This window comes from Nilaparvata lugens, chromosome 2 (genome assembly GCF_014356525.2).
Source record: "Nilaparvata lugens isolate BPH chromosome 2, ASM1435652v1, whole genome shotgun sequence".
NCBI classification, from domain to species: Eukaryota; Metazoa; Arthropoda; class Insecta; order Hemiptera; family Delphacidae; genus Nilaparvata; species Nilaparvata lugens.
Window position 1 is genome coordinate 32,584,003 of NC_052505.1, and position 22,518 is coordinate 32,606,520.

Consider the following 22,518-nt stretch of genomic DNA (forward strand, 5'->3'; position numbering starts at 1 on the left):
TACCTAGCGCCGTTGTCAGTTGTTGACCCGTGTGACGGTTTATCGTATTTCTCTTATTTCTTCCTCTCTCTTAACGTCGGTTCAACTCTCTGCCACGTCGCTTTGTCGCATACTCTCGCAAATACTTTTCCCATCTGTAAGAAGGTCTTACTATGCTTTCTCGCAACGAGTTAGTAAAATAGCTAGCCTAATTAATTCCATTTCCCATCTCCATTACTATTCTGTCAAAATCGTCAATTCCTGTTCTATTCCATATCCTTATACTTTGTAGATTTTTTTTCACTCATATTCTTATTCTTCCCTTTGAGCTCATACCAGCTCTGAGATTCTTACTTATTATTTTTCCTATTAGAGACCAGGTTCCACATCCGTATAAAATTGCAGGAAGAATACACATTTTTAGTATCTTTTCCTGATTTTCATGGAAATTTCATACCTGAAGAAATAGCTATAAATAGCTTTTTGAACATTGAACAACCAATTGCCACTCTTCTGGTAATTTCTCCCCCCATTGTCCGTTATCTCTTCATCTTCTGCTCCAGGTAAATAAAGTTTATAACATAAATGAAATGAAGTAGTAGTGATCTCTCTCTCTATCTTTCCGTCCTCAGTCTGCATTCTGCAGTTCTCTCTCATTTTCTTTGTTATTATGTATTATCACCTTCGATTTATCAAGATGTCTTCTCATTTCAATCTTTTTCGTCATATTTCTCCTGTATCACTTTCTGTATTTCTTATCAAATTCCTTTTAAGAAGTTTTTTTTTCAAATCCGGTCTGGTTGATTATAGCTGCTTCTGAAATGAAATTAGGCTGGCTATATTACTAGGAAAATGAGAAACATTAAATGATTGGTATTCATACCCGTTGCGAGAAAGCATAGTAAGACTCTCCTACAGATGGGGCAGTGTTCAAGAATGTAAGCGGCGGAGCGACGTGGTAGAGAGCTGCAAGAGAGAGGAAGGAATGAGAGAGAATACTGGTATAAAACGTATAAAAGTAAGTATGGCTACAGAAGGACTGAAATGGGTAAATGCTCTCAAAAATGTCGTTGACATTTAACGGCAAGTGATGGAAAACCTAAAATCGTGTCGACAATATTTCTGTCGCTGACAAATATTACAGTGGCAATGTCACCAGAAATTTTAGAAGTTTTTGTTTTGCCAACGACATTTGTCATTGACATATCTAAAATCAGATTTTTGCATTGAGAAAAAATATTTTCTCATTGACAATGTCAAAAGAGAGTTTTGTCAAATTTTGAAATGTTAACGACATGATTTTGTCACTGTCTTTTGTCAACGACACTCGGTGTAAACGCTAGACATAGGAACAATCTCAGTGTTCAGTCTCATAGACTTTCGCTTATGTGAAAAACCCAGTTATATCGGTGTTTAATTACTATTCAATAGACTGCCTACTTATTTGAATCAGATACATACCTGTTTTCTGTTGATAATAAGAATGAGAGTATTGATGAGTTTTTTAATGACACTTGATGTAAGTTCTTTATAGATTGATAATTGGAGTTTTAAAAGTGAATTCTTGTAGTACTGACTGTAGATTGATAATGTGATAATTTGACGTTGTTCAACTATCTGGATGAGTCTGTATTATTATTGTTTAATAGAATAAATATTCTATTCTGTTTTGAAAAAAATAGCATAGTATTTTTTTAGCTAGAGGGGTGCATCCCTTAAAATTCCCTGTGGTCGCCCAACAAGCTGAGATCCATGATTTTCACAGATATATGTTATTGAGTATGGCATCTTGCTAAGGTATGTTATACCTTATAACAAACCACTCACGGTAAATGACCACATCTCTATTGATTATTGAACGAACGTTAGCAAGCTCTCACTTTTGACTCACTAAAATCCAAAGTCGTTGTCCGCTTGTTTGTATGTTTTAGAATAACTTTAGAAAGAATTGATCAATGAGCTTCAAATTTTGAACTCGTATTCTTCGAACATTTTAACAGGTCAAGTTCGTTGCACAACAAATTTGACTCACTCCTTCGTCCTTTTTCAGGATATAGAATTAACATTGAAAGTGCATGAGAAAAAAAGTTGTGATCTATCATTTAGTCAGATGAAGAATCCATTGCATGCAATAAATTACAACAGTTTTTCCATCCATTCATAACATCATTTTACATTTTCTACATCAACAAACTGATACAGGTTGAGATATCAATGTGCCGGTTTTGCCATCCATTTTCTCTTGGAACTGTATTGAAATCATGTTTCACCTACTGTCAAATAATTCTTGTAAAAGAAATATTTAGCTGTTCCCATAATTTTCACCATCTCTGTATTATAATTAAAAGTTACGGGTTTCGAAGATTACAATAAAGCGAGTTCTCCAACCCGGGGGGTCGCTATGAGTCTGTATAAAATAAGTTGAGACTTGGTAAAAATATCTTTGTTGCCAAATTATGCGAAATTCAAATCTTCTAATGCAAGCTTATGTGATAGAATATATTCAATCCGGCAACATAGTCGATGCACAGCAAAGTTAGTAGACAGTGTACTAACGTTGGATGCACAGTTGATGCGCTATCGAATATAGCCGGTCGTATAGCCTTGCACGAACGAATTGAAAGTTCGGACGATTTGGCAACTCGGATATTCTCTTCAAGTCTCAACTTATTTTATACAGACTTTAGCAATTTACCTAGAACCTTTATTGTATAATACTATAGCGTATATTTTATGAAAAAAATATAGAATTTTAGAAGATTTTGTAATTTATTTTAGACAATAGCAGAGAAAGAATGCTGGGATGATTGGCGCTATAATATATTCAAACTAAAAAAAAATTATCAATATTTTGAAACAGCTGTGAAGAAGCTGTAGCTGTACTTACAGTACCTCAAAAACCTAATATTATGTAGTATCGTGTTCGTTTCAATCCCGGCTTTGTTTTCTTTCAATTTTTAAAAATAATAAAAGGTGTCTTTAAATTACCGATTGCTTAATGCAAATCTTGAGTATTTTAACAAATTTGATCAGGGCTGACTGACTGTAAATTAATATAAATACATTGGAAATTCAATGCAACAACTCCAGTGAATCTATGTCAAAAAGTTCAGAATGCAGAAATAAACAAGGAAAAGGTAAGCATGATTTATTGTCTCAGAATTCCAATGGAACGAAGCTGTTAAAAAATAATTGCAATTCTATAAGAAAGTCTTCAGAAAAGAAAATTAAGAGGAGACGATCCAGTAGTAACAAAAGAAATGATCACGATGATAGTAACTCTGATAACCTATTTTTTGTTTCTGGTGATAATGCAAATGAATCAATGTCAACCGGTGAGTCTAAAACTACAGATGCTAATTATAAAGGAAGGATTCTGCTACCGGTAAGAGTATCTTGCATTGAAATATTTAATGAGGATTATAGAGATTTGTTATCAAGAGATCTGCCTTCTGCTAGACTTGAAGTAGTGGAAAGTCCAGGTGCTAGTCCCTTTATAGAAAATGTCACAACTCTTATAGCAAATGAACCTGATGATATCAACGAAATAATTACACTTGGCAATAAGAACAGGGTGTTTAGTGCTACTGCTTCAAAACCACACAGAATATCTCATTCTGTTTATACTATCACTACAGAAACTATACATTTTGATACGAAAAGAAGTAAACGTTCAGCAGTGTTGTCTCATTTTCATTTGATTGATATGGCTGGTTCCGGTATCAAAAAGCATATGAAGTGTGAATTGAGAGGGAAATCTCCAAAAGAAGGAGGCAAAATCAGTTTGCCACTTTACGTATTAAGAAACACTCTTTCAGCTGTTGATAATAATGCAATGTCAAGAATGCAGTACAAGCGGTCGACAGTAATGAAGGTTCTTGGCACCTTAATTGATTGTACAACAGAAACCAACATTAATTCAATTGAAGAAGTAATATCTCTACATAATCATCATAAGACAATAAGTAAAAAGAAAAGAGTATGTAACAAAATTCCCAAATTCAAAAGAAGATCTGAACTGGACAAAAAAGACGTCTTAATTCGACGATACAAAAAAGAGATAAAACAATTGGAGAAAGAACTCAAGGCATATGATGATGAAGAGCTTGTAGATCCCTACCAAGAGTATTCCAGACTGCAGGCGGAGCAAGTTGACACTTCAAAAAAAGTTAATCAGTTGCAAATAATGTTATGTGAAGCACATTCAGAACAGAAGGATGCATTTGTCAATAACCAGAAAGAAATGAAACGATATCTCAACAAATTGCATTACCTAAAAGAAAAGTATTGTTGTCAAGAAACTTTGATAAAAGCCTACATTGGGGAAAAATATAAAATATCTTGAAATTAGCGGTGTGGTGAGCAAGGCTTATGAGATTAATTTCAAGAGTGGTTCACAAAGAACAGAGCTTTAAAAAAATCTTCTACAAATGCCACGTCTCAGCATAGCCAAAGATTTGGAATTTTTTCCCGCTAACAAGGTTTTGAGCAACTCACATTGTTGCCATTAAATAAATTCATCTTTTGAAATAAAATTTTACATAATAATTGCCCATCATGTTAAATTCTCAAACGCCTTTAAAAGTTGATATCTTTGAAAAAATAAAAATACCAGTAAAACCAATGTTTCAACAATTCTTTGTTAAAAAAGGTGACTTACATCAAAGAATTTCCATTCAAAACTAAACAAGACAAGAGCATTTTATTCTCTAGTCGATAATTTAAGAAAATATCTTTCTCAGTCTCAATATCAATCAATATCTTATTATCGGTATAATAGTCTTGAAATTTTATAAGAAGTTAAGTGATTGATCCAATAATAGTTAGTATGATTTATCACAACTAGAACTATAGGTCAAATATTCATGTGAGAGAATATTCACGCAACATGCTAATATAATAACATACTTTTATTGATAATACTTATTACAATAATGCTTTTTACAAAAATGCTTATGTACTAAAAACATGAAAAATTGCACTGGCCCTAAAATTCCAAAATGACTCATTTGTAGGACTAGAATTATTAATATTTCTATTTTTGAAACAAAATATTCATTAAAGCTTGTTACAAAAATCAAGAACCCAATAGGTTTCTGCACAACCGATTTTTCATCCATTTCGTTTTTAAACATTTGTATTCCTGATAAATCAAATTTTTCACTGAATCAAGAGCATATTATAGGTTTAGAACTTTCAGAAACTTGAATATATCTATATAATATAAAAGCGAAATGGCACTCACTGACTGACTGACTGACTGACTCACTCACTCACTCACTCGCAGAACTAAAAATCTACCGGACCAAAAACGTTCAAATTTGGTAGGTATGTTCAGTTGGCCCTTTAGAGGCGCACTAAGAAATCTTTTGGCAACATTTTAACCCCAAGGGTGGTTTTTAAGGGTTTAAAGTTCGTCTTTTAGCATGTATATTCTTCTTATTCTCTTAATTATAATTGAAAAATGTCCATACCATAATTATGTTAATATAGAACTATAATCTAGAGAGAGTACCTCTTCGAAACAGTTGTTAACTGGTAAATACGTTAATAATTTTTTCAGGTTGGCATTAAGTTGAGTTGACTTTGTTAGGTTGGCACCAAGTTGAAGATTGAAATGCATTTATCACGGAAAAATTGATTGGGCACTGCTACTTCAATCAGAGCTATTCTTGGGAATATTATATTACTAGCCGTCAGGCTCGCTCGCCATATCCGTTTAGCCAGACGTTTAGTCTGGACCCCCGACTGGATCGTCCTAACATATGATAAAAATGATCAAATGAAAAATGCAGACGAGCGAAGCGAGCCTGCTGATCTCATCCTTGGACGATCTAGTCGGGGTCCAGGGGGCGGAGCCCCCTCGCTAGACGGATATGGCGAGCGAAGAGAGCTTGACTGCTAGTAATATATATATTTTGAAATCACAATTTCACCTTCTCGTAATTTAATTTATCCGCCGAATTCAATTTTCAGCTACTATTGAATAATTCAGATATTTGAATTATTTTGAAGTTTTCAAATTATAGATGATAATTATAATAAATTGCACTGCAGTACATCCAGAAACTAGATAGAAATAGTTCAAGTTGATCTCATTCTGCAAGAAATGAAAACTCACAGGGTTTCACTTGTATAGTATTAGGGTTACAACAACAAAACGATGAACGGTCTATGATCTAACTCACCATACATACTTTTCAACATGGATTAATGATCAATTTTCCAATATCATTATTATGGGAAATACACATGGCGAGATCTATGAAAATATTCATTCTAGGATAAATAATTAGTTGATGTTATCAGTAGTGAGAGCGAGTGACGTTAGAACACTGCGTCGATTTGGATTTACGCCAAGGTTTTCCCAGTTTATCCATGAGAGACGAGCTGTCAAATCTGAAAAATAATGGAAATTTTTTGATAAATTCCTGATTTTTTGCTGACTGTGATTTTTATCTTCGTGCTTTTGTACCTTCAAGCGAATCTTGGTTCCCCTGTTATTTAAATAACTAATACAGTGTATTAATACTGGAGTCGTATTAAGGAAGGTGTACAAAAATGATATCTGTTCGAGTATATTCATTATGATACATCAACACTAGTCAAGAATGATTTTTCTCTCACCACTGATAGGTGCTATCCATGATCTAAGGGATAAATAGAGACACCATAATAATATCAACCAAAATACATAAACAGAATCCTGAACTTCTTATTAGTTTGTTCTTCTGTTTTGCTATCATATTGAGTGGATTTGAAATTGGAATAATTTGATTGCTGCATTCAAAATACTTATGCATGATATAATACAATATAATATTACACTATATATAAATAAAATGGTCCAAAATAATGATGCAAGCCCTTCCAGAGAAGCTTAAAGCTTCAGCTCTCGAAGAGAGTTCTAATAATATTACAATAATACAATTAAGAAATATCTGTATGACAAGAGAACGGGTCACAAAGAAAACAGAAGTCAGAAATTTCAAGTTTCGAGTACCTTCCCTTTGTTATTCTATTTTTTATAAATTGTTCTGGTGATTAATTGAAATTAAAAAAAAACTAATTTCGTTTGAAAATGACTGTGTAACTGCTTCAAACTCCATAGGCCTACTCCATCGCCCAACCCTGTAGTTCATAGCCCAGTCAATAAAGGTTTTTTCGATCCGAAAATTAAATAAAAGCTGAATCTTCTACCATCGATAGATCCCTCCCAGAGGGTCATTCTCCCAAAAGTCCCAAGAAATCCCCTTGGAGCTTTCCCCCCTAGCACCCCTCAAAGTTGAAAAATGCAGGTGATCACGGAAAATCAATTATCTCTGTACCCATTGATCGAAAACAGCTCTATTATACGCCATTCGATTAGTTACACTATGGACTACAATATTAGTTTTATTCATTTTTTCAATAAAATTGAAAGTTTTCTTGATAAATTAATATATATGTAAAAATTTAGGGGGTTTGCGATTTGATTTTTTTGTTTTCTTCGATTAACTTCGAAGCAAGTAGTTTTAAAGAAAAATGAGCCGAATAACTAATGTAGCCACTCTTATTGCAAATCCATTGATGTATATTGTTATGTATTTGCGATTCGATTTGACGCCGTGGAAGGGGAAACAGTCAACGCGGAACGGCGCGGCTGACTCTCTTAGCCATAGTAAACAGCAAACTGGAATTCAATTATCTCTGTAAACATTAATCGGAAAAAAATCTATCATATGCCATTCGATTCGTTAAATTAAGGACTACAATATCAGTCGAATTAATTTCCTCAATAAATCGAACAGTTTCCTTAATAAAATAATATAATGTAAAAATTTAGGGGTTTTTCGATTTGATTTTTTTGTTTTCTCTGATTAACTTCGAAGCAAGTAGTTTTAAAGAACAATGTGACGAATAATTATTGTAGCCACATTCATTGCGAATCCATTTATGTATATTGTTATGTATTTGCGATTCAAGTTGACGCTGTGGAAGGGGAAACAGCCGACGCGGCTGACTCCCTTCACCATAGTAAACAGAATAATACTGCTGTCTACATTTTGCATCTCATTTACAGTATGGCGCTCGAAACAATCAATGTTGTCTATTGTTTTGACATGCGCTGTATATAGATTTTCACTTTTCAATACTCTTAAAAAATATTACAATTTTCTTGATTTAACCATGCTCATGATAAAAATCAGGATTTCGTTGTTTTCTCACAGAATTTATTATATTAATTTGAAGTGTGCCTTCTCCATACGAGTCAGAGGTAACACAATTTGATAACTCTAGTTTCAGATATTGATGTTTTTCATCAAAGTTTCATGATATATTATGTGTCCGACTCCTTCATCTTATCCTTATTTTGTAAAAAATTAAGATTCAAAATTTATTTTCAAGAACAAAAAAACAAAAAAATTTTCAAGCTGAAAGTAGATCAATTTGTTGCACATTCGGTTCAAATATTAACAAATGTTACCAAATATTATCACATATAGTGAGAACGAATTATTATACATAGATTTGATTTTTTTGTTTTCTTCGATTAACTTCGAAGCAAGTAGTTTTAAAGAAAAATGAGCCGAATAATTAATGTAGCCACTCTTATTGCAAATCCATTGATGTATATTGTTATGTATTTGCGGTTCGATTTGACGCCGTGGAAGGGGAAACAGTCAACGCGGAACGGCGCGGCTGACTCTCTTAGCCATAGTAAACAGCAAACTGGAATTCAATTATCTCTGTAAACATTAATCGGAAAAAAATCTATCATATGCCATTCGATTCGTTAAATTAAGGACTACAATATTAGTCAATTACAATTATTATTATTACATAGCATCAAATTGATGCTATGTAACTATGGATGTTATCCCCATCTCACAATTTCCCTATTTATCCTTATCCTACTGATTCAGAATAAAGTAGTTGATCTCTATAATCACAGAAATCAATGTACAGTACCTATAATAAATAGTAAAAATAACAAAATTTCTAGTAATAATGCAACTTTTTCTAGGTATGAATTTCAAGGCTCATAAAATGACTTTTTCTCAATCACAGGCAGAAATTCCAATGATTATCATAATAGTTATTTGATGAAAATTGTTTATATTGTACATTGTTCGACGTAAGATAAGCTACATCTTTAAGGTAACCAACGTATTTAGGATTATCATGTTTATGAATGAAAGCGAGTCTGTGATAGAAGATTGGTCAAACTGAAATAAAAACATTATAGACAATCCATATTTCTGATCAACTATAATTATAAATGATAGTATCAAGCCGTAATGAATTGAGCAACTGAATTTCAAAGTTACTATCCACTGTTCAAATCGCATTGTGATTTCCTTTTACTTCCAAATGGATTGACTTGCCTCACTCTTCAACGTAACAATTATTGAAAAAAACCAGTGGAATGTGAACGTCATCCAAAAAGCATTTGAATTTCAATTTTCATATCATGAAATTCATAAAAAACTAATTCTTGAGAGAATAGTGATGAATTGCAAACAGTGCAAGTAACATTGATACAAAGCGATACAATGAAAGTCAACATCGATTAATTTGATATTGGACTTATCAAATTTATATTATTTATAAAGCTTATAAAATGTGGAACCAACATTTTTTAATTTTCTCTACTGGAGCAAAACATCGATAGAAAATAAAGAAGAGCCCATCATAAGCACAATATACTTGTGTACTAGAATTCACTTGAACTAACTCATCACTTCAACCCTTCAATGATCACAATGAACTAGAATGGTATAAAAACCATGGAATTGATAATCAGGTACATTTTTCAAATAGCTTCACCCAACTAAATCTGTAAATAGATTCAATTTGAATGCTTCAAATAGAAAATGATCTATCCTTTTGGTGCCCTAATCAAAATCAATTTCAATCAACATTAATCGACATAAAGAAAAGCTTCTGTCAACCTTGTATAGTGAATGACAAGATGCGAGTGGAGGTGAAAAATCGATGTGTTAACAAAAATAATAGAAGATGATGAATCGTCTTTCAATTAATCTTATACGGTAGGGTACTTTGTGGTTAAATGTGAAACACTTTCATGATTTTCCTACCTTTTATGCATGCTTACTCTTCCTTAATTTGTATTTTTGCATGGCTTTCATCTTTAGAATCTACTGAATTCTCATATTGAACTGTCTAAATAATCTAGATTCAACTAGTAAGAACGGAAGATAAGCTACTTTACAGAGAGAATCATAGAAAGTTTCGACTCAACTATCCCAATGTATATTTTTTGTTATGCCTCAGCCGTCATATATATTTGGCTCAACTGAAGGTATATTATCAACCTGGCTTGAAGAATATTAACTGTAGAAAACAGCTAAGACTGCACGCTATGATTTTTCAGGAAATTGCCACTGTTAACACTATTGTAATCTATGATTTATCTCAGTTTTTGACAAAACTTATGATAAATTTTAGCATAGAATTATAATCATACACACATATTTTAAATATGAATTATATTATGTAATAGTATGAATATTTTATCGGTTGCAAACAATATCTTTGTCTGTCATAGAATGCATGATTTAGCACATCTATAACAACAAAATGATTTTAGAGAATTTAGAGAATTAAAATGTGAAAAATTAGTTTCATCGCATGTCAAAACAATAGACAAAATAGATTGTTTCGAGCGCCATGGTGTGAATAAGATGCAACTTAGAAAGCAGTAGGCCTACTACTGTCGTATTTTACTGTTTATTATGGTGAAGAGAGTCAGCCACGCCATACCGCGTCGACTGTTTCCCCTTCCACAGCGTCAAATCGAATCGCAAATGAATAACAATATACATCAATGGATTCGCAATGAATGTGGCTACATTAATTATTTGTCTAATTTTCTTTAGATTATTTGCTTCGAAGTTAATCGGAGAAAACAAAAATTAAATCGAAAAACCCCTACATTTTTATGTATATATTATTTTATCAAGGAAACTGTTTGATTTATTGAGGAAATGAATACGACTAATATTTTAGTCCATAGTGTAACGAATCGAATGTCATATGATAGATTTTTTCCGATTAATGGTTACAGAGATAATTGATTTCCAGTTTGCTGTTTACTATGGCTAAGAGAGTCAGCCGCGCCGTTCCGCGTCGACTGTTTCCCCTTCCACAGCGTCAAATTGAATCACAAATACATAACAATATACATCAATGGATTTGCAATGAGAGTGGCTACATTAATTATTTGACTCATTTTTCTTTAAAACTACTTGTTTCGAGGTTAATCGGAGAAAACAAAAAAATCAAATCACAAACCCTCTCAATTTTTACATATATATCATTTTATCAAGAAAACTTTCAATTTTATTAAGAAAATGAATATAACTAATATTGTAGTCCATAATGTAACTAATTGAATGGCATATAATAGAACTGTTTCTGATCAATGGTTACAGAGATAATTGATTTCCCGTGTTTACCTGCATTTTTCATGTTTTAGGGGGTTGGGGCGGAAAGCTCCAAGGGGATTTTTTGGGACTTTTGGGAGAATGACCCTCTGGGAGGGTTCTATCGATGGTGGGAAATTCAGCTTTTATTTAATTTTCGGATCGAAACTGCTTTTTTGGACCTTCATTGACTGGGCTATCATTTTAGGTGATAAATGATAGATAACGGAATATGATTGGTATATACCTGAAGTGTTCCACTCGGCGCGATCGGCCGAGTTAGCGTTGGCGTTTGGCTGACGCAGGCACTTTTCGACGTAGGTGAGCGGGTCGCAGTCAGCAGTGAGCACCTCCCGCAGCAGGGCTATGTAGGCGATGGCTAGGCGCAGGGTGTCGATCTTGCTGAGGCGCTTCTCATAGGGAAAGGTAGGCACGTGGCCTCGTAGCTCGTCGAACGCCGAGTTGATGCTGCTGGAACACACAACACATACACCCACGCTACTAATAACTGATAAACTTCAAAACATAACTCCATTAAAAAAATCTTATCTATTAAAGTTAGGGAGACAGTTTTGGGCTGAGCCTGTTACTTCTACTGATAGTTGAATCTCGTCTCTTAATTCTAACAAAACGTCTCAAAAAATTAAAATTTTTAGGAGAGCAGAACCTTGGATTTTTTAATTACGCAAATTTATGCAGGAACACTCATTCGAAGCTAAAAAACTGACAATTCAAAAATTCCAAACTATCAGTAATTCACTGATTTACTACTAAATGTAGACATAAGCGTTCAAGTTCGATAGAGTGGTCAAAACAAAAATATTGAAATACTGGTACCTAGTGGTTGTTGTTATGATTTGTGCTTGTATTAATATTTGAGCAAATAATAAACGCCGATCATTTTCGAAGAAGAATAACGATCATGCAGTTGGCCTATTTAATAATAGGGATACTTTTCGGATCCTGTGAAACGTTAAGTATGTATAATGTTTTAGTGATAATGGTAGAATTTTATTATTATCATTCATATTGATGCTATACTGATAAGATAAGATTTTTAGGAAATTTTAAAAATCTTGTACAGATAACTGTAGAATCCAGTCATGGTATATGATTAGATTGCATATGTTGCATATAAATTGAATCGATAATTTCATTTCCTATAACTGAAAAAACGGGAAAATTAAACAAATTGATACTTTTAAACGATTGAAAAATGGGAAATCAAACAAAGGATCAAATTTAGTAGAGAACTATGGAGAAAGTTTATTGTGAAAAAATACAAGAACAGTGCTACACCTGTTGCCTATACAGCGCCGTTGTGAGTTATGTTATCTTGTGATTTATTTATTTATTCGTTGATATAATTACAAATCATATGAATATGATCAGGATAGAACAACAGGCATAGCCCAAAACTATTCTGTTCCCAAATTTTGATTAATAATGAAATGTCCGAAAAAATAGGTTCTTACTGAGGAAATTTAAAGTTCGAAGTTCTGTCCAAGAATATATATTAGCTAGAAATTCTGAATTTAGAATTATTAAAAAACCAAATTATAGTCAAATTTTGCACTTAATATCACCGCACTTTGAATAAATTAAGTTATTTCAGAAAATTTTGAAGCCAAAAATAAACACACAACTTTCAACTAGGCACAGCTGTTACATATTCATTTACATTTTTACTTCCCCGCTTATGAATGCGTATGCAGTAGGCTAGCTTCACACGCTTTCGGTTCCATTCGGTTCGGTTCGTTTTCGGTTCGGTTCGGCTCGTTACCGAAAACGAATGAGGCTTTCATACATGTCAGGTTTTAATTCGTACGGTTCTTATTAGGTATTTTCTTCTAAAACACAGCTGTGTTTGGATTTTCACAGTTCATGCTGGTATATTTTAATATAACAGTTGGTGTCAAATTGTAAGATGTTATTTCTTGAACAACAAAATTTGAAAGTTAATTAAAAATTGTGAATTATCTTAATAGTTTCTTTTTGATTATGTTAATTTTGGAAGTTCAGAGAGATTATTTTTTTTAATTGAAAATTTGTTCCTTGTTTTGACACATGGTATAAGAAACTTCATCTCTTTACTCCATTGATGAAATCATGTAATATTCGTGGAAAATGAAAAAAATAAAAATTCTCCCTAAGCTTTAATTTATATCTTTCATATTTTTATAGCAAACTATTCATTGGGAAAAAATGTTTCTGTGAACTAACAGAAATGAATTGACCATAATATTTTGACTTGGAAAATTTTGAAACAGATAATCACGATATCAGGTTAAAATAAAAACAAAAAAGGCAAGCGTGTGTAAAAGACTTTGTTTTTTCCTGTTTCCCTAGCAACGATTTCGAATATAATGAAACCTATTCGTGTCGAGGGGGCGTTCGGTGCTATGCGGTGGCTATTCGGTACCGAATTCAAACCGAATAATCGTTTCACACTTATCGGAATTTGCCGAAAACGAAACGAACCGAACCGAAAGTGTGTGAAAGAAGCCTCTCGCTAGCAACGAATTGAAACCTGATGGAATTTATTAGAGTCAAGTGGGCGTTCGGTTCTATGCGGTTTCTATTCGGTACCGAATTCAAACCGAATTACTGTTTCACACTTATCGGAGTTTGCCGAAAACGTATCGAAAACGAAACGAACCGAATGAGTGTGAAACTAGCCTTAATCTAGGAATATAAAGATGTGTATATAGAATTAATATTTTTTGAAATGTATGAATTCGGGGCTACTTTCTTGTCTATATAAAATACAAGAATTAAAGTACACTTTAAAATTGATAAAATAATAAAACAAGAATACAAATTGTAACTACTAGTTTCGGTGATCACACCATCGTCAGGTAAATTTCCAATAAATGTTTACTAATAAACATTAATATATTCAATTGATAAAGGTGTTTGAGTCTAGGAGATTCTAAAAAGTAATTCTGGTCTTGATTCTTGATGGATTGTTTTATTATGATCATACTGACTTATTATCATTATCATCACTTATACTGATCAATTAGATGATGAGATGAACCAATAACAATTTTAATTATTTGAATAAAAAGATTGTGTTCCTTCATCGATAATTGATAAAAGCAATTATTAAGCCACAAGATCGTCTGACATAAGCTGGCGAGGGATCAAGCTTTATATTATTTCCGCTTCATTTCGATGGAGCTGCGCTGCACACGTGAAACGACACTGGCAGTAGGCCTTCATGGCAATGACAGGGCTTTCGGCAAGGGATCGTTTGTAAGTCTACAAATCAATTGCAGAACATTCCACCTCGTTTTGGCACTTGCGGCAGTCCCTTCATCGCTGAGGGTTTGTCTTTGTTGGAGGGTTTGTCTGTGGAGTGTGCTGTTCAGCAAGCCACGTGCTGTCCTCCCCCCCCTCTAAGCGAGTGCTTGGGCGCGGTTTCATTCAAGTAGCGTTCCGTTCTTGGCACACACTTCAATGAATCACTGCCCACTGTAATCACTGCAGGGCTTATCGTTCCATGCATTGAATAAAATCTTGGCTATTGAATCTGAGAAACTATTTTAAAATTGAAGTGACTGAACCTAAAATAAGTTGGTCCTAGTTTACATAAGATCATTATCGACCGATTATTTGATAAGCTCATTGCAATGATTATTGGAAGCCGATATTCCTTCATAATAAAGATCTTTTGACTGTGTGACTAAACCTATAAGTAGGATGAAGGTAAGTTAATATTCACATAATAAACATATTTTTGAATATTTATCTCTCTTCATTTATGAATATCGATTGGAATTAATTTAAGTAGACCTCTATACACGATACGCTGTCAAAGAAGGTTAACTCGACCAAAATTTCTTGTTTGCTGTTTCTAGTGTTAATATGTTAATTGAATCCCACATTGTAATTGAGGAAAGATAAATTCTACTTAGAACACAAGTCATTCATTAGCATTGAAATTTCGATCATAATTTTATTATCATGTTTATCTTGCTGAGTAAACTGTGGGCATGCATTGGGTTCAATAAATTATTTGAAATACATTGGGGCGAGCTTCGAAGAATGAATTAAATTCCCATTGTAAATTACCAGGCCTCTATAACTTTATCGTCCTTTTTTGAACTCTTTTCATCTGAGATCTCTAGGAACAGGTGATGCTTCGGTTCCCTATTCAAACTTAGTCTCCTTTGTTCATGATTCTAATAGAAGAAGTGTGCCCAGAGTAATGTTACTGCTGGTAGGGTTGATTACCCTATGGGTAAGTAAGTTGATATGGGATCTGTAATGACTTTCACAAACATCTATTTTATCAGAAACTTTAGTCTATGAAAGCTCTATAGAATGCATATGCAAAAGCCTAGAAAACTGTACTTTGAACTGTAATATCACTTACATTGGAGAAGTAACAGGAATAAAAATGATTAGAATTAGTGATTAAAATGATAGTATATTATAGCCAGTGTTTAAGGGATAGAATAATCCACACATATTAGATAATCTGTAATAATATCATGGATAGAAAAAAATGAAAATGATAGAAAAAATAAGATTGATCTTAGAGCTTTGAGACAACAGGATAGGAACAACTCAATTATTACAATATTATATACTAGAAGAGAAATTCAAATTCAAACAAATAATTCATAGATACATTGACAACCAAACTGCAAATGCCAGGCCCCAATAAAGAAGCATTGAATTCTGGGATTCATATTATTTAAGATTCTAAACTTTGGAACAACTCACAGAATTTACAAAAGTGAGAATTCAATAGGTTTATTTTGAATCTGGTATGATTTGCCATTTGTCTATCACTTTTCAATGCTTCTTTATTCGAATATAACAACGAAGGAACAGTTTCTCTTCTCAAAACTAGGTTGTAATTTCAAGCTTAGTTAGATTGCCAGACTTCAATATTAAAGCTGTAAATGTAGCTATAAATAATGAATAATGATTGTGAAATTAGCATCGAAATTCGATAAATAATCGAAAAAGTAGTACTGGTTATCAACATTGTCATTTTTATTAGGCTACATTCGTAGTCCTATAAATTAATACGAGTAAGATTTAAAAGCATATTATAATTATAGAAATAACTGATATTGAATCATGAAAATGAGACATAATCAGATCTATCACCAAAATTTTCTTCACTCTATTTCTATTTGCTATAACTTCCGAATTGGTTTAAAGTCGGGGACGCACTTGTCATGCAGCGTTTCGATCCTACTCATGTCCAATATTTCTGTAAGATGGAATGACAGATCACATGACGGACATGTGTGACATGCACCATTCTAGGCCGTTGTCATCCGTGATCGGATCGGTACGCTATACAAGTGGGCCCCGGGCTTCAAATAGGGTTTACAATGTATTGCAATTCGTAAGCTACATCATTAGTGTACTCGCATTTCCATTTAGATTATATTATTGTATCGATTAAATGTGGTTGGTATTATTTAATTAATTTATAGAAAGTGATCTATACTTTAATACTTATCTGTTCTGGATGATAAGATTTCTAACTAAACATATTCTCAATATTGATTCCCTATGAATGGTCTACTTCAAAGTCACTCTATGACGTTTTTGAAATGCGTGAGGTATTAAGAGCAAAGAACTGTGGTTTCCTGAGACTGGATATTTATTTTATTCCCTTTGTAGGCCTACGTTGACTTACTTAAGTTGAAACCTTCCAATACTACATTCACGTTCCTTCGCTGTTTGTAAGTGGGCACTGCATGAGCACATCCACATGAAAATGCAGTAACGAGCCTTCTCAAGAAAACACAGACTGTTACAGATTGACTGGTCCATACTCTTGTCGGATATTGCACAAATAAATATGAAGAACCAAGGGTTTCAATTAACGGCCCGATTTTATTATTTTTGTGAGAAGGACACATTATTTTGGTTTTAGAGGGTTATTGAAATCTTTACATAAATGAGAGCGAAGTAATTACTGTAATATGTAGATCAAACGTTTTTGAATCGCATACGTATATCATTGAATTTGGTAAGATCCACATTCTAATCAGGTCAATGATTTTTAATTCAATCTTTGAAGCATTGAAATACAATAAAAAATTTCGGGTAATTCAGTTTTTCCTGTATTGGTAAGTTAGTTACAGCATTACAATTGTAGAGTCATGTGATGCATCAATCGTATGGGAAGCTGCACTTTACACCAGACTTGGATACTAATAGCTTTCAATTATTGTAAATAACTGGAAGTGCGTTTTGTTATTCCCAGGTCACGAAACATTTTAATTACCATGTAAAAGATCTCAGTTTTCAAAATCAATAGAAATTTACGATTGGATATGACAGTCTCCACCGTACCTACAAATCGAGCTTTCCGGGTTTTACATCGCATTTTTTCAAAAGAATCACTTCCAATAACCGTACCTACACATCGAGCTTTCCGGGTTTTATACATCCCATTTTTCCAAAAGAATCACTTCTTCTAAAAGCAGACTGCACTGAAAGACTGATTCACTAGCTTGTGCAATATCCGAAACTTTGAAGACACAGTCACTCTTAATCTAAAATATTGAAAGAACAAATTAGTAATCCTCTGTGGTATTAATAGTCCAAATGTGTTATATTGGACAGTCTATGTGAAAAATCTAGTGTGATCATCATGATATTTATACGAATGTATACAACTTGGTAGAGAATAATTGAATCTTTTGGAGAAGGCTGTGTGGAAATAGAGTAATACTGATAGTCAGAGAAGGCTGAGCGCATTAGTTCCTTCGCTGTTTGGTGAGGGGCCTTACATTTTGACAGGCGGTCTCTCGGACTGTGGACGACCGCCGCGCGGCTCTGACCTCAGCATGCGTTTGCGCTCGCGTATGTTGGCCGCCTGTCGCTGCACGCGGTACGGACTGCCGCCCCCGCCACCGCCCCCGGCCAAACTGCCGCCTCCGGCACCGAAGAACACCTCGTCAGCGCCGCCTCCTCTCGTGTCGTGGCCGCTCTCGTCTCCTGCTGCAATTCAAAAATCGAAATTCATAGACGTTTATAAAAAAGCAACAGCAATCGAAGCTTCTAATCGAACTATTTGGAAGTTTGAGTGACGAACTATCAACTAAAAGCTCACACGAGTCTAATTAATCATTTTTTGCATTTATTAGTAAACAATATTTGTTGAGAATCGAACTGGCTCTGAGATAAAAGGTTTCAAATGAGATAATATTGATAGCGCATCCCCTCACCCTTCCCCCTTAGCAAGCCACCAGCCAGCAGTCACCACCTCATCCAGTCTGCCTCAACTTCTGTGGGAACCGTGTCGCAAAACGCCGTCTGAATCGCAGATAATTTTTTCCGCTTGCCACTGTTAATTATTTCTATTGTCTGGAACTCCCTTGTAAAATCGCGGTCTCCGTATTCCCTCAAAATCCAACAATATTATTAATGGAGTAATCTTCGGTTAATTACGATCTCTTAGAATCCCACACTGTAATCTTTGTATCAATTCTTCTGCCTTCTAGTTTGTAGTAATACACACCCAAATTGAAATATGATAGAAATACAAAATTATTCAAAAACCTTACCAATATTATCTGTAAAAACTTTTATTTTTCTTCGGGACAATTCGGAAGTTGAGGCCTGAGATCAAGTTGCACACAAGCATGTGACATTTTAAAGCTCTAAAAATAACTATTAGGACTATCAGTTTGAGTTAGCAGTGAAATATAGAACATATAAACGTCCTATACCACGGAATATCATCTTATGCTATCTTTTTTCTATAGTACGGCCTGATATTATTATTGATTCACATTTCAAATAGATTGTCTAGAAAGGTTAACTTTTGTGAATTGAACTAACCATGTTGTAGATGTTGCAAATATGGCGTCAGCCTTGGGTGTGGTCGAGCAGCGTACAGGCAGCTTGGCAGCTCATCACCACCATCGTACACTTGCGGCTGACCTCTGGAAATATATCATTCAAATCACTCTTATCAATCATTCACAAATCTCGTAGAATTGCGCGTTGTTGTTGTTGTTGTTGTTTTGAATCAAATTTGACAATTTAGATGATGAAAATTCATTGAGAATATATTCCACATTTGGGTGATTCATACGGATTTCGTCAAATGTTTTAGTTGGTTAATTTACACAACTTCATAACTTGCTGTTGTGTAAAAGTCAAGTCTATCTTTGAAGCCTAACGATTTGAACTTTGTCTGGAGAAAGAATGTGCTATGAGGATTCATAAATTCCTCTTACAATGGAATTTCAATAATTACTCGAATGAATGAAGAAGCTTACAATGAAAATGTTGAGCTAATGAGAAGAAGCAGAAATAGAACACATCAAGTTTAGTAATTCATGATTAAAACAAAGATGAAATGTTGATAAAAGAAAGTTCTAATTTCAAATTACCCAAGCTGTTGTTACATTCAATAAATGTAATTTGCAACGACTATAATTTAATCATAATCAAACACATGCAAGAACTGATGAAATATAAAGATAATTCTTATTTAGAGCCTGTTCACATGACAGCGATTTACTCTCGGTTGTCGCGCGGTTGACCAACCGAGCGGTTGCCAGGTATAGGGAAACACATGGTGCCGTACACCTGCAACACTCGGTTTTAGTAGTCGCCGGCCAATCGCGGCGGTTGTAGTCTCCAGTCCAACCGCTCGGTTGTCGTTCGGTTGCCGGGCGGTTCGATATACTAGAGCAGGCATGCTCTAATGAACGTACACATGTCTTCAGTCAACCGAGCGGTTTCGAGCAGAGCATTTCACATTGTGCACATTCTATTACAATTTCAGTTCAATTAAGATTTATTCTATTACAAGTTTCAGTTCAGTTAGTAATTAAGTTCAGTTTAAGTTAGTTTGTAGAGGATCATATTTTTGTAGGGTAAACTAGCCCACGTTTGGACACCACGATTCAAACAGCTATAACTTGGACAAAAATAAAAAATTCTTCATTTTTTAATTTTATATTGATTGTATTTGCTTACACTTTCATGGCAACTGCACTGATTGTCAATTGATTTTTTTATTGCATGAACAATTTTTTGGGAGTGTCCCAACCTAGGCTTAAGATAGGCCCACGATGGGACATCCCTTGCTCAGGTTGAGACATTGAATTAAAAATGAGCAATTCGTTTTTTTAGGTACATAATAGGCTATTTTTGGTCATTTTTAGTAAATTGAATAGCATTCTAAAAAATTGATATTCTCAGATAATTTTTGTTTCATTCAATCAACAATACCATGAAGAATTCATCTTCCAAATCTCATGGTTTTATCCCTTCCCATATTTGAAATGTTCTGTTCCAAAAATTAAAACTTTGGGCGCTCATATCACAAAAAGTAATGATCAGAAAAAAAATTTTCTGAGAAAACTTTTTCATTTTGATAGCTTGATGATATACAAATCGAAGAAAATTGAAAAATGTCGCCAGTGGAAAGTTTAATTTTAGCCTTTGCACAGTCTTAACAGAGGGCGAACCGCTCATGAATCGCTGTCATGTGAACAAGCTCTAAGATAAGATTAGCCTATATCATCAGTTATTTGATTGTGTAGGGAATCAAAAGATAATTATAGTAATATTTCTCATTTGGGGAACTTCTAGAATGATTCGTAGCACTTGAATCTTTCAATCATCTATCAGTCAAATGATAAGAAAATTAGAGTATGTAATGAAGAGTAGGGATTTGATCAGCCACACCCAAATTTCAGTTACTGAATCCAAAAATCCCCTTAAAAATAGTTTTAGATTTTTTCAAGAAAGTGTCACTGAGATTTCATAAGCAAATAGTATAAATAGTATATAATACAGTATAAAATAGTATGACAATTAATTTTTTTAACAGTAACTCACCTAGCAGCCGTGTGAAGTGTAGACATTATTTCATAGTAGATAACAGTCCAACAATCAACCAGCCCTAGCTCCAGCTAACTGAGCTCTTCAGGCAGCGACCATAGCCTTTATGTGAAGCCAAAAGGGCGGGCTCAATTAGGCCCCTCCCCTTTTCACCCAGGGGTTCTATTTCGATTTGCTCCCAGTATCGAAAGGGGACAGAGTGGGTTCTCATTATACATTATAGCCTACTAACGTGAACTCAATGTGGTTCTAAGAATTGCGAAGTTGAATGGTTAATTGTTATTTTTATGCAACATTTTTCAGTTTGTAAATTATGATTTCAGAATTTGGGTATCTTTCCATAAATGATGATACAATTATAATTAAGATAATGATGATCAAGTCAACATGAAAACAGTGTCGAGTTTCTGAAAATTGAAGATATACTAGCCGGCAGACTAGCCTTATCCGCCATGGCCCCCTGAGCCCCCTGGACCCCCAGCTATATCATCCAAGAATAATTTTTCTCGCGTCGCTCTCCTGCATTTTACATTTGAGCTTGCTTCCATCAATTAGACAATAAATTACAGACTTTCAAGTTCGATCCAATCAGAAGTTGACTAAGAGAATGCCAATCTGGCAGTATCTCTGGTGAACTCTTAGGGTACGTACAGATATACGCGCCGCGAACATGAGCAGTTCACTTTTAATCAGCTGATTATATCTGTATTTTTACAGAAACGGTAAGATACAGATATAAAAAGCTTGACATCAGCTGATTAAAAGTGAATTGCTCATGTTCGCGGCGCGTATATTTGTACGCACCTTAAAACTCTGTTAAAGCTCTCTCTACAAACAATTATTATTTTTAGACATTGGCTGATCTCCTGTACGGAATATGGACGTTTTTTGTCTATTAGTTCTCAAAAAAGTTCATATGACCTATGTAGCTCGGGGTTGCGAAATTTTTTTCAGTTTTGAACAAATTGAATAAAAATATTATTCCCTACGTAGATGATAGACATGATCATGATATGAGAATTATTCTATTCCAGACTAGTTCTTCGAAAGTCAAGATACAAACAATGTAGAGAAAGAGAATTTAAAAACATTCATTCCTAAGCATTCACAGTTTCGATCTACTTGAAAAATCTAGAAGTATACATTGAAAACTCAATTAAAAACTGGAGAAAAGAACCCCACTTAAGCACCGTCATTTCCTGAACTAAAGCCGTACATAGCTGTATACACAGCCGTACATAGCCGTATATAGTTATAGACTTTGGAC

General features: G+C 34.1%; 1 protein-coding gene across 4 annotated transcripts; it reads right to left on the reverse strand.

Moving 5' to 3' along the window:
- Nucleotides 1–4,868: 4,868 nt before the first annotated feature.
- Nucleotides 4,869–21,346, reverse strand: LOC111047559 (helix-loop-helix protein 13). 4 transcript variants are annotated; one of them, XM_039421047.1, is made up of 5 exons: nucleotides 21,249–21,346; nucleotides 19,233–19,336; nucleotides 18,230–18,389; nucleotides 11,656–11,876; nucleotides 4,869–6,378 (listed from the first exon to the last, which is right to left on the reverse strand). In XM_039421047.1, the coding sequence occupies exons 1-5, from the start codon at nucleotides 21,272–21,274 to the stop codon at nucleotides 6,272–6,274; spliced, it is 618 nt and encodes a 205-aa protein (XP_039276981.1). In that variant the 5' UTR covers nucleotides 21,275–21,346; the 3' UTR covers nucleotides 4,869–6,271. The 4 variants fall into 4 exon arrangements, with proteins under 4 accessions (XP_039276981.1, XP_039276980.1, XP_039276979.1 ...); XM_039421046.1 differs by having other exon boundaries at nucleotides 11,656–11,879; XM_039421045.1 differs by having other exon boundaries at nucleotides 18,179–18,389.
- Between the last annotated feature and the right edge of the window lie 1,172 nt (nucleotides 21,347–22,518).

Bases quoted from the DNA above. Each gene is read 5' to 3' on its own strand.
- LOC111047559 (XM_022333335.2), bottom strand. From the start codon at position 21,274: ATGTCTACACTTCACACGGCTGCTAG. The intron at 19,337-21,248 runs GTGAGTTACTGT...ATATATTTCCAG, and splicing joins ACACTTCACACGGCTGCTAG to AGGTCAGCCGCAAGTGTACG. The intron at 18,390-19,232 runs GTTAGTTCAATT...TTTGAATTGCAG, and splicing joins TTTGCAACATCTACAACATG to CAGGAGACGAGAGCGGCCAC.